Source organism: Tenrec ecaudatus, chromosome 6 (assembly GCF_050624435.1).
Source record: "Tenrec ecaudatus isolate mTenEca1 chromosome 6, mTenEca1.hap1, whole genome shotgun sequence".
NCBI classification, from domain to species: Eukaryota; Metazoa; Chordata; class Mammalia; order Afrosoricida; family Tenrecidae; genus Tenrec; species Tenrec ecaudatus.
Genome location: NC_134535.1, coordinates 385,183 through 396,477, shown reverse-complemented (window position 1 = coordinate 396,477; position 11,295 = coordinate 385,183). Strand labels below are relative to the sequence as shown.

The 11,295-nt window shown below is 57.6% G+C and overlaps 1 protein-coding gene across 1 annotated transcript in view; it reads left to right on the top strand.

Annotated features, from left to right (window-relative positions):
• The first annotated feature begins 1,153 nt into the window (after positions 1-1,153).
• The window catches only part of SHANK3 (SH3 and multiple ankyrin repeat domains 3), a 41,419-nt gene continuing 31,277 nt past the window's right edge, over positions 1,154-11,295 (top strand). The window contains exons 1-9 of the mRNA XM_075553423.1: positions 1,154-1,431; positions 2,853-2,924; positions 3,706-3,814; positions 3,903-4,054; positions 4,138-4,305; positions 4,532-4,648; positions 5,653-5,730; positions 6,774-6,840; positions 11,017-11,269. Coding sequence (XP_075409538.1) covers positions 3,724-3,814; positions 3,903-4,054; positions 4,138-4,305; positions 4,532-4,648; positions 5,653-5,730; positions 6,774-6,840; positions 11,017-11,269 — 926 coding nt within the window. The 5' untranslated portion in view covers positions 1,154-1,431; positions 2,853-2,924; positions 3,706-3,723. The remainder of the gene's footprint in view (positions 1,432-2,852; positions 2,925-3,705; positions 3,815-3,902; positions 4,055-4,137; positions 4,306-4,531; positions 4,649-5,652; positions 5,731-6,773; positions 6,841-11,016; positions 11,270-11,295) is intronic.

The following is an 11,295-nucleotide window of genomic DNA, read 5'->3' as shown; positions in this document are numbered from 1 at the left end:
TGTCGCTAAGGTGACGGGGTGGAGGCAACAGCGTTGGATCTGGGTGGATTGGGGGCGGGCAGGAGAGGGCAAGGCCCAGCTTGGGAGTCCAGAGCTAACTCCCCAACTCAGCTAGGGATGGGGGGTGGGGGGTGGGGGGTGGGTAGGGCTGGGGGACTCTGAGTTCCTCTGAGGGGGTCAATAGGATTAACTCGGAGGGTCCTTTGGCTCAGCGGGGAAAGCCCTCGCCCCACCCCCTGCCAGGTCCGGGGATCCCCAGGATCCGGCACAGGGCTGGCCCAGGACACCTCCCCGGGTCTGGAGGAGGTAGGGGTCAGTAGAGAGGGGGGTGGGGGGACTGCCACCGCCAGACATTAATTGTCCTTTTCTTTCTCCTCTTCCTGCACCTGGTCCCATCCTTGTGCCCCACCTCGGCCCCCACCCCTACTCCAGGGCCCCCTCCCCTTATCAACTGCAGCGGAAGGGCGGCACAATCCCCCATCAGTTGAACTCCGCAGGCCTACGACCCCCTGCCCCGGTTTAGCGTCCTCCACACCTCCCGGGGCGCCCCCGGCCCTCCCAACTCGTCCCCTGGGATCTCTTACAGCACTCTCCAGCCGGCCGCTGCCTCCAGCGCAGCCCCCTCCCACCCCCACGTCCCTCCCGGCCGGCCCCCTCCCCCCGCCGCCCCCGCCCCCGGGGAAGGCAGCGCCGCGCGAGCCCGAGCCGATGCCTCTGAGTCGCTCCGCCGCCGCCGCCCCTGCGGAGCCCCCGGCGCCGCCGTCCCCCTCGCCGGCCCCGGCCCCGGCCCCGGCCCCCCCCAGCCCCCTCCCGCGCAGCGCGGCCGACGGGGCCCCAGCGGGGGGGAAGGGGGGGCCGGGGCGCCGCGCCGCCGAGCCCCCAGACGCCCAGCTCCCGGTGTCGGGCGGCCCCGGCCCCGGCCCTGGCGCGGGGATGGACGGTCCCGGCCCGGGCGCCGTGGTCGTGCGAGTCGGCATCCCGGACCTGCAGCAGACGGTGAGCCTCTAGCCCCCCGCCCGGCCCCCGCCGGCCGCTCACCCCTCCCCCGCCGCCTCCCCGGGACCCTCCCCCTGCCGGGGCGGGGCCGGTAAGTCCAGCCCCCGGGGCGGGGCTTCGGCCTGGGCCGCCCGGCCGGGCGGCGGGGCGGCGGGGCGGCTGCTCCCCGGCTGGGCGCCCGCGGGCTCCGGGGGCACCCGGCCGTGCTCACGCGCCGCTCCGCCGCCGCAGAAGTGCCTGCGCCTGGACCCGGACGCGCCCGTGTGGACCTCCAAACAGCGCGTGCTCTGCACCCTCAACCACAGCCTGCAGGACGCGCTCAACTACGGCCTCTTCCAGCCGCCCTCGCAGGGCCGCGCCGGCAAGTTCCTGGACGAGGAGCGGCTCCTACGGGAGTACCCGCCCAACCCCGACACACCCCTGCCCTACCTGGAGGTGCGAGCTGGGGGCGCGAGGCGAACTCGCATGGGGGGGCTTGGGGTGGCGCGTCGGATGAGAGGTTGTGTACGGGGTGAGAGGCGTGTGTAGTGTGTAATGTAACAGGGTGACGGAACAGTGTGTGGTGTGAGTGTTGTGTGCACAGTGTAGTGCAAGCAGTGTATCTTCAGGTGGACAGAGTGAGTTGTGTAAGCAGTGTGCATGGTGTGTGCACAGCATGTAGTGTGACAGGGGTGTGTGGTGTTAGCAGTGTGTTTGCAGGTGAGCAATGAGTGGTGTTCCCAGTGTGTGATGTGAGCAGTGTGTGCAGTATGTGGTGTGAGCAGCAGGTGTACAGGAGAGCTGTGTGTGTAGTATGGTGTGAGCAACATGCACAGTGTGTGGTGTGAGCAGCGTGTGTGCAGTGTGGTGTGAGCAGCATGTGAACAGTGTGTGCAGTTTGTGGTGTGAGCAGCCAGGTGTACAGGTGAGCAGTGTGTGCAGTGTGGTGTGAGCAGCATACACAGTGTGTGGTGTGGGCATCATGTATGCTGTGTAGTGTGAGCAGCAAATGTGCATGTGAGCAGTGTGCATGGTGTGAGCAGTGAGCACAGCTGTGTGAGGATTGGGTGTGAACAAAGGCCTGGGAGCAGTATGTGGTGTGAGTAGCATGTAAACAGTGTGTGCAGTGTCTGGTGTGAGCACATGTACATGTGAGCAGTGTGTGCAGGGTGGTGTGAGTGTGCAGTATGTGATGTGAATAGCATGTGAGCTGTGTGTGCAGGGTGGTGTGAGTGTGCAGTATGTGATGTGAATAGCATGTGAGCAGTGTGTGCAGTGTGTGGTGTGAGCAGTGAGCACAGCTGTGTGAGGATTGGGTGATGAACAATGTGAGGACCGGGAGCAGTGTGTGGTATGAGCGTGCTTCCTGTGTGCACCCCAAGCCTTCTGAAGACAGAATCTCCTTGTCTGGATTTCTGCCCTGAAGGGGTGTAGATCCCTTGCCAGCCAGTCCTCTGTGGTCAGGGAGCGGGCAAGCTTGGGAGGCACTGGGGTGAGGGCTCTCCTCACTGGGCTGGATAGCTGTCACTCCGAGAGGGCTGTGGGGCGGGGGCCTGGGCTAGGAGGGTGAACCTGGAACTGGGTCTTAGAGGAAAGCAGGTTTTCTGAGGGGACCCTGGGGCTGTGGCTGAGGAATAAGAATGAGCAAGTGTGCCTGAGCTGGAGGGGGCTCCTCCATGTGGGCTCTGTGGTCACCATAGTGGGGACTGCGTGATGGGTTGCTACGTGGTTCCTTGTAGGCTATGGGCCTGGGCCTGCACTGCGTTTGTGGGGCACTGGCGGCCATCACAGGGTGTGGGTGAACGAGTGGCCTCGAGGGCTGCTCTGCCCCTCCTCCCACAGCCCGTGGACCCCTCTACCCCTCTTTCCCTGAGCAGTTCCGATACAAGCGACGAGTTTATGCCCAGAACCTCGTTGACGACAAGCAGTTTGCAAAGCTTCACACAAAGGTAAAGAGTCAGTCACCAGACGAGGACCCCAGAGACGACCTTGTCCTGCAGAAATCCCACCTCAGTTTCTTGCTGGCTTCCTTCTGGATGTGCCCCTTGCCCCAGCACCCCTGGGTGTCTGTCACTCCCCAGCCCCAGCTCAGCCTGCCTCTGCCTTGAAGAAGCAGGCCTGTGGCCTGGGTGAGGAGGGCGCAGTCGGCGCTGTGGCTGAGGATCATGGGAAGGGCTGGTGGTGGAGCAGGGATAGGGAGGGGGCGAGCTGGTGTGAGAGGCAGGGTGAGGGCTCCTGTGCATCTCCCCTGGGAGGTGTCACTGCTCCCTGGGAAGTGTCATCTCCCCTGGGAGGAGTCTGAGTCTCAGAATGCTATCTCGGGACGGACAGCCCTGATATCTATCCTTGCCTGTCCCCATTCATACCTGGGGGTGACCTGGGTGACTTAACCCCCATATCTGCCCTGTGCTAGGTCCTTCTCAGTGGGGGAATGCTAGGGCTATGGCTCCCCAAGGAGTGACTTTGGCCTCTTTGGGGCAGACAGCCTGGCCTGTTGGCCCGAGAGGGGGGCCAGGAGCAATGGTGAGGCTGGGTGAGACTCCCTCCGGTGCACAGCCAGGTCCCTGGTATTGGTGAGGGTTGCCTGGCACACAGGCCAACAGCTGGATCGGGCTGGGCAAGCTTCGTATGGGAGGAGAGGGGCAGTTGGATTTCGGTGACACAGTGGGTGGCTGGAGACAGGTGGCTGGTGGGCAGGGACATGGACTGACCAGCCAGTGTGTGCTGCAGGCAAACTTGAAGAAATTCATGGACTACGTCCAGCTCCACAGCACAGAAAAGGTGGCCCGTCTGCTGGATAAGGGACTGGACCCCAACTTCCATGACCCTGACTCAGGAGGTAAAGGTGGGACAGGGAGGTCTTGGAGCTGTAAGCCCTGGAGGGAGAGCCTGGGCATCACCATCCTCTGTCCCCTGTCTGGCTCCAGAGTGCCCCCTGAGCCTCGCTGCCCAGCTGGACAACGCCTCAGACCTGCTGAAGGTGCTGAGGAATGGTGGGGCCCACCTGGACTTCCGCACACGTGACGGGCTGACTGCTGTGCACTGCGCTGCCCGCCAGCGGAATGCTGCCGCCCTGACGGTTAGCAAGGGGGCCTAGTGGGTGAGCAGTCGTGGGGGCAGTCAGTGCACACTGCACTGGGCGCTCAGGCTTCTTCTCCCCAGACCCTGCTGGACCTGGGGGCATCTCCCGACTACAAGGACAGCCGTGGCCTAACACCCCTGTACCACAGCGCCCTGGGGGGCGGGGATGCGCTCTGCTGTGAGCTCCTCCTCCATGATCATGCCCGGCTGGGGGCTACCGACGAGAATGGCTGGCAGGAGATCCATCAGGTGGGGCCTGGGGGCTCGCCCGGATCTGAAAGCTGGACAGCCACTGCCGCTGCCTGTGGGCGTGGCCAACACTGTGTGGGTAGGCTCTTTCCTCTGTGGGTGGCATGGACTAATTGCTGTCTGTGGGCGGTGGCCAGTCTTCTGGGAGCAGAGCTGTCTCCTGCCTGGTGAGAGTAGCCTGGTCTCTGTCTGGGAGTGGCTGGTCCAGCACCTTCTTTGTCCCCAGGCCTGCCGCTTTGGCCACGTCCAGCACCTGGAACACTTGCTGTTCTACGGCGCTGACATGGGAGCTCAGAACGCCTCCGGGAACACTGCCCTACACATCTGTGCCCTCTACAACCAGGTGTGTGTGCTCATGCGCACCCAGAACCACACTGTGTGTTTACACATGTGCACACATGTCCTGTCAGCTATGCACATGTACAGTGATGTGAATACTCACATGTACCTGTGTCACTTCAGCTGGGCACATGTATGATGAAGTGTGACTGCATGTGTACATGTATAGTGAAGTGTGTATACACACGTGTCTGTCACTTTAGCTGAGCACATGTATAATGAGGTATAACTGTGCACAGGTACAGGAGTGACTATACATGTGCTTATGTTACTTCAACTGGGCACATGTATAATGAGATGTGACTATGTGCATGGGCAGTAAGGTATACTTCTATGTCATGTCAGCTGCACATACTTAATGAGGGGACTAGATGTGTACATGCATAGTTGACTGCACGCTTGTACATGCATGTCACCAGCTGTGTACATATGTAATAATTTAAGGCTGCATGTGTACATGCACATTGAAGTATGACTGCTTACACATGCATGCCTAAATGTCACATTAGCTGTGCACGTGTGACTGTACATGTATAATGAGGCATGATTACCTATCTCGTAGGCAGACCCGTCTCTTCCTCAGTGTAAATAAGACTTGTGTGCACCTCCTTGCTTATGTGCCCTTACAGTAAGTCATGAATATCTGCTCCATGCCGGAGGCTTCCATCCTCAGTCACTTCTAGTGTGAGGGAGTCATACTGCCCTGTCGCCTTGTGGACCTGTGTGTGCACACTGATCCCTGGCACACACCTGTGACACATGTACAAACCTGTGGTCTGACTGTTCATGTCTGTGTACCAGGCCTGCTTGTGCATGTTACCTTACAGTCATGCTCCAACACGGGGTGTGGTTAGTGTGTGCACCTGTAGACCTGCCTGGCACTGTGTGTTTGTGTGTGTGTGTGTGTGTATGTGCTCAGGCTGAGGGGCAGTGCCCCACCAGAGCCTATCCCTCTGGCCCACACCGTCCTGACCCCGTCCCCTGCCCCCTCTCTTCCCAACCTTCCAGGAGAGCTGTGCCCGCGTCCTCCTCTTCCGTGGTGCCAACAAGGATGTTCGCAATTACAACAGCCAGACAGCTTTCCAGGTACAGTGGGCTGAGTTTGAGGCTGCACCTCAGGTGTCATCTGTCTCTCTGTCCATCTGTGTCCATCCATGCTCTTTCTGGGTGATGGGAAGTGATTGGAGTCTCCCATTGCCCTGGGTGGGGTGCAGGAAGGAGGGCAGAGTGGACAAATAAAGGGATCCCTAGAGTCCCTTTCTTGACCCCTTTCCAGGAAAAAGGGGTATTTCTGGGGCCAGGAGGCCAGGAGGTGTGGCCAGATCCCTAGGGGCAGGAGTCAGAGACTGAGCTGTCACAGTCCTCTCAGAGCTCAGGATGACCCTGGAACAAGATCTCTGATAGTGGGCCACATCTCCGGATCTCGGGAAGAGCTTAGGCACTGATCTCAGGGCGGGGGCTCCAACTGGAAGGACGGTTTGGTTTCAGAAGGAGCCGTCTTGCCAGTGGAGTGGAGAGGCCTGTTTGAAGCTGTGGTGGTGTCTGTGTTTGGCCTGCTAGGTAGTGGCGGGGGTGGGGGGTTGGGAAGGGTTTAGACACACCACCTGCTAGGCTGTGCTCAGGACATGGTGCAGGGTGAATTGAAAGTTCCAGGTGGAGGTGGTCAGTGCCCAGTTCAATCAAGAAGGATCTGGGCCTGAAGGGTCCCCTCAGTCCTGGCAAATTGGGGTGGTGGTAACCCCAGAAATAGGGGAGTTAGGCTTGGGAAAGGTGAAAAGGGGTGAGGGGTCTGAGGAAGGACCACAGAGGAGCCTGAGAAGGAACTGAGGAGGCGAAGGGGTCTGGGAAGGGGTGTGGTATGTGTGTGGGGTCTGGGGCTTCTGAGCTCCCCCGGGGTATCATGCTCTCTCAGAGACACTGCAGCTCAAATCAGGTATATTTGCAGCATAAGAAGTGGTTTATCTGAGGGACCAGGCTCTAGTCTGTGTCCTCCCCCACCAGTCCTTCACTCCTGCAGTTCTGCACAGCCCTGGGCTCACCTCTGCCCCCTTACGGCACCCAGTAGGTGCTCACCTGTGGCCACTGCACTCCCTGGGTGACAGTCCTGTGCCCCACCCTCTGTGCCCCAGGTCGCCATCATTGCTGGGAACTTTGAGCTTGCTGAGGTCATCAAGACCCACAAAGACTCTGATGTTGGTGAGTGCCCTCTGAATGTGGCCTTTGACCCCCCCAATTCCCCTACCATGCTCCCATTGCTGCTCCCTGGGGTCGGTGGTCAGTGGCCATGCAGGGTGTGGGGTAGGGTGTGTGAGTGCTTACATGCATGGCCAGTGCATCATGTTGTGGTGGTGTGAGCTCCTGAGGCCCATGGGGCAGCACAGGGACAGCAGCATGGAGGGGAGCTGTCAGTCTGCCCCAGGGTGCAGGGGTTCTGGACCCCTGGTGTTTGGAGCTGAGGAAGAAGAGCAGGGTGGAACAGAGCATCCCACATCCCCCCAATCCCTGCCCATGCATGGACTGGCAGAACCTCAGGAGAGACTGACCACACAGGGAAGTCCTTTCCTGAGCCCTTGGTGTTCCTGGCACCTAGGCTGTGCTGCCTCTGGATTTCTGACTCCCGACTCCCTGCTCTGCCATGAGCCCTTCTTGTGAGGGTGAGAGCGGAGCAGAGGACAGATGGGCTGGGGTCATCTCGTCTGGTTCTCAGGTAGGCTTAGAGCTAGATTTGGATTTCAGGCTGATATGAAGTGAGCAGCAAGTTCCCAAGGGACAGCTGGGCGGGTCGTAGCCCCAATATCCAGTTCAGAGCAGGCCTTGTTGGGAGGACAGCTGGGCTGTGGGGCTCTGTGGAACTGGAGTCTGGGTTCTAGCGGTCATACCGTGGTAAGGTGTGGGGTGCGGGATGCGGGATGTATCAGGGCTGAGGTTGCAGTGAGGTCTGGGCTGTGGCCAGCTGGAAGGGCCCTCCTTTGAGAGGACCAGGCCTCGTGTTCTGGTAGTGGGAGTCAAACTGGGTCTTTTCATGACTGTGCCTCTTTGTCACTTGGGCCCCTGGGCACAAGTGGTAGTCGATTGTGGTGGGGCTAGGGCTGGGCAGCAGAGCTTGTCTGAGTTACCCTTGCCTCATGGGTATACAGAGGACTGCTTTTGCCGGGGGTCCACCAGGGTCTATCTGGGCACAGGACGGCTATTGGAACCTCCTCTGCTTTTTCCTGTTGCCCCACCTTTTTGGCACCCTTCCTTAGCAGACAGGAACTCTCTGAGGGCCACCACACTATGCCGAGGGCCACTACACTGTGCTCTGAAGGTTATCACACTGCACTCTTGAGAGGCATTACACTGCTCTCTGAGGGTGATTACACTGCTCTCTGAGGGTGATTACACTGTTCTCTGTGGGTGATTACACTCCTCTCTGAGGGTGATTACACTGTACTCTGAGGGTGATTACACTGTACTCTGAGGGTGATTACACTGCTCTCTGAGGGTGATTACGCTGCTCTCTGAGGGTGATTACGCTGCTCTCTGAGGGTGATTACACTGCTCTCTGAGGGTGATTACACTGTACTCTGAGAGTGATTACACTATATTCTGAGGGTGATTACACTGTGTTCAGAGAGTCATTACACTGCTCTCTGAGGGGCATTACACTGCTCTCTGAGGGTGATTACACTGCTCTCTGAGGGTGATTACACTGCTCTCTGAGGGTGATTGCACTGCTCTCTGAGGGTCATTACACTGTGCTCAGAGAGTCATTACACTGCTCTCTGAGGGTCAGTACACTGCTCTCTGAGGGGCATTACACTGCTCGCTGGGTGATTACACTGCTCTCAGAGGGTCATTACACTGTGCTATGAGGGTCATTATACTTTTTTCTGTGGACTGGGAACCTTGCTCACTAGAATTTGGGCCAGTTCACCAGCATATTCTTCATATGTCTCTAGGGTACAGAGGATGTAGTTCAGTGACTGCTGGGGACCGTTGGCCACGGCCTACTCAGTGCTGCAGCCGATGACTTTTGAAATGTGGCTTTATTATGGCAACATATACACGGCAGATTTGGCTCCGGACCATAGTTCCAGTGGCTGTCTGTGACATTGGCGAGACTCTCTTAACTGTATGGTATCACAGCTGCCTACTCCCCAAAGGTTCTCACAACCCTAACAAGCATGCAAACCAAGTCCCTAACCCACTGCCAGCCAGGCCATTCCCCACATGGATTTCCTGGACAGTCGCTCTCTGGAGCAGGCCAATCACCTCTCTCCCAATGAGTGGCCCTGGGTGTGAACCGATGCCCCTGAAGCTGTCACTCCTTGGCCTCCACCACCTAGTAACTGGGTATGTGTGAATCTAGATACTCTGTGTAGGTGAAATCTGGGTACACTGTAGGAGGAGTCTACATATTCTGTGTGGGAGTATAGGTACTTGGTGTAGGTGAAGTCCAAATACTGTGTGGGTAGAGTTTAGATACTCTATAGGTGGAATTTAGATACATTGTTGGTGGAGTCTAGATACTTTCTGTGGGTGAAATCAAGATGCTCTGTGAGTCCACATACTCTGGGTGGAGTCTAGTTACTCTGTGTGGGTGAATTTACATTCTCTGTGGTTGAAGTCTAGATCTTCTGTGTGGGTGGAGTGTACATGTTTGTGGGTGGAGTCTGGATCCTTTGGTTGGGTGGGAGCACACAATGTCCCCTTGTTTCCTTCAGGTGACATCGGTGAGGCTCACATTTGGCATATGGTATATCGGAGCATCATTTCTTGTTAAGGCTGCGTAGTGGTTCACTCTGCGTGTCATGTTTTCTTACCCCTCATCTGTTGCTGAGTAGACACTTGGTTGGTTCCACCTTTAGGCCATAGTGGGCCTTGGGGTGTAAGCCTCTCTGTCAGCCCCTGCTTTTCATACCCTTGGTGTGGACTCAGGAGTGAGTGGAACTGCTGGTCTGTGGTGACTCTTTGTGGCCTTGCTGATGATCCACTCCAATGTTTTCCACAAGCCTGTGCCATTTTCAATCCACGGGGCAGAGTTTTTATTATCTACTTCCTCCCCAACACGAGTCACTTCCTGTTTAGTTTTTCCTGATGACAGCCATCAGCTGGGGGTGAGGCTTCTGCCTCCTTGATAGCGTAGGGTGATCAGCATCTTTCTTGGTGTCACTGGTCATTGATAGTGTCTGCAGAAAGTCACTTTGGGTGCCTGCACACTTTTTCAGTGTGCTGTCCTTTCTTTGCTGAGTTTTAGCTCTTTGTAGACTTTTACAGTTTAATGGTTTCAAATAGTAGACCCACGTTGTAACTTTTGGCAGTTTTCTTGATATAGCCCTCTGCTGTGCGAGGGGGCTCCGTTCTGATGGTTTCTTTGGTCTGCTTTTCCTTTTGTTGCACGTGCTATTGGTGGTGTGAGCAGGAATTCATAGTTGGAAAGGAGGCCACCCCGGAGCACACCACCCTGTTTTCTTCTGTGAACACGTGGCTTAGCTCTGACCTTTAGGGTGCGGTCCATTTGGAATGCGCTTTAGTAGATGGGGTGATGTGAGGAGTGACTTCTTTCCTTTGCATGTGGAAATCCACATGTCCCAGCGCCATTGGTTGCGAAGACTGTTCTCTCTCTCAACAAATGGACTTGGCACCTTGTTGAAGATCAGTGGGTGACAGATGGGCAGGTTTCTGGACTCTCACACCTGTGCTGATGGTACAGTCTGTCTGCAGACCAGTCGGAGGCCATGCTGGTCACAGGGCCATTAGTATTTTTTCAGCTGGGACTTGAGTCCTTCTACCTTGTTCTTTTTCAAGATAGCTTTCCCTTGTCAGGGCCTAGAGAGGCGGGGGAGTGAACACAAGGATTACACGCTCACTTACGGACTCTGGACTCTCGTGGCTTTCCCAGGGCCCCTGGGGTTTTCCAACAAGGGTCACCGCTGCCTGTAGACACAGAGGGTTTTACACTTCTGCTGTATGCTTTGTAAATAAAGTTTCATTGGGGCTTAACTGTACCCATGTGCTTACGCTTAAGTGGCAGGTTCTGATTGGCTGGCCAAGCTTCCTGCTCACTATTCCCACTAGCTGACTCCTTTCTGAAAATGTGTGATGACCTCTGTTTCTGATGTGGTCACTACAGATGATGCCCAGAAGAAGCTGGCCTGGCTGGCACAGCTGTCCTGAGAAAGATCTGAGGCTAAGTGGCTTTAGAGGACAGAACTCAGAGAGTGGGGGCGCCTTCTCGGGGAGCAAGAAGTAGAGGCAGGGAGAGCCAAGGGTGACTGAGCCCAGGCCCTTGGCAGCCCCTCCAGATGCACCCAAGACTCTGCACTAACCCTGGGGTGAGGTGGCCACCTGCACTGGCTGCCTCATATCTCATTCACCCCCCTTCCCCAGTACCATTCAGGGAGACCCCCAGCTATGCAAAGCGGCGCCGACTGGCTGACCCCAGTGCCTTGGCATCCCCACGACCACTGCAGCGCTCGGCCAGTGACATCCATCTGAAGGGAGAAGGACAGCCAGCCGCCTCGCCTGGCCCCTCACTGCGGAGCCTCCCCCACCAACTGCTGCTCCAGCGGCTACAGGAGGAGAGAGACCGGGACCGGGGCACTGACCACTCTGTGGCCAGGGGCAGCCAGAGCACCATCAGGTAGGAGTTGGTTGGCCCTGGGGGTG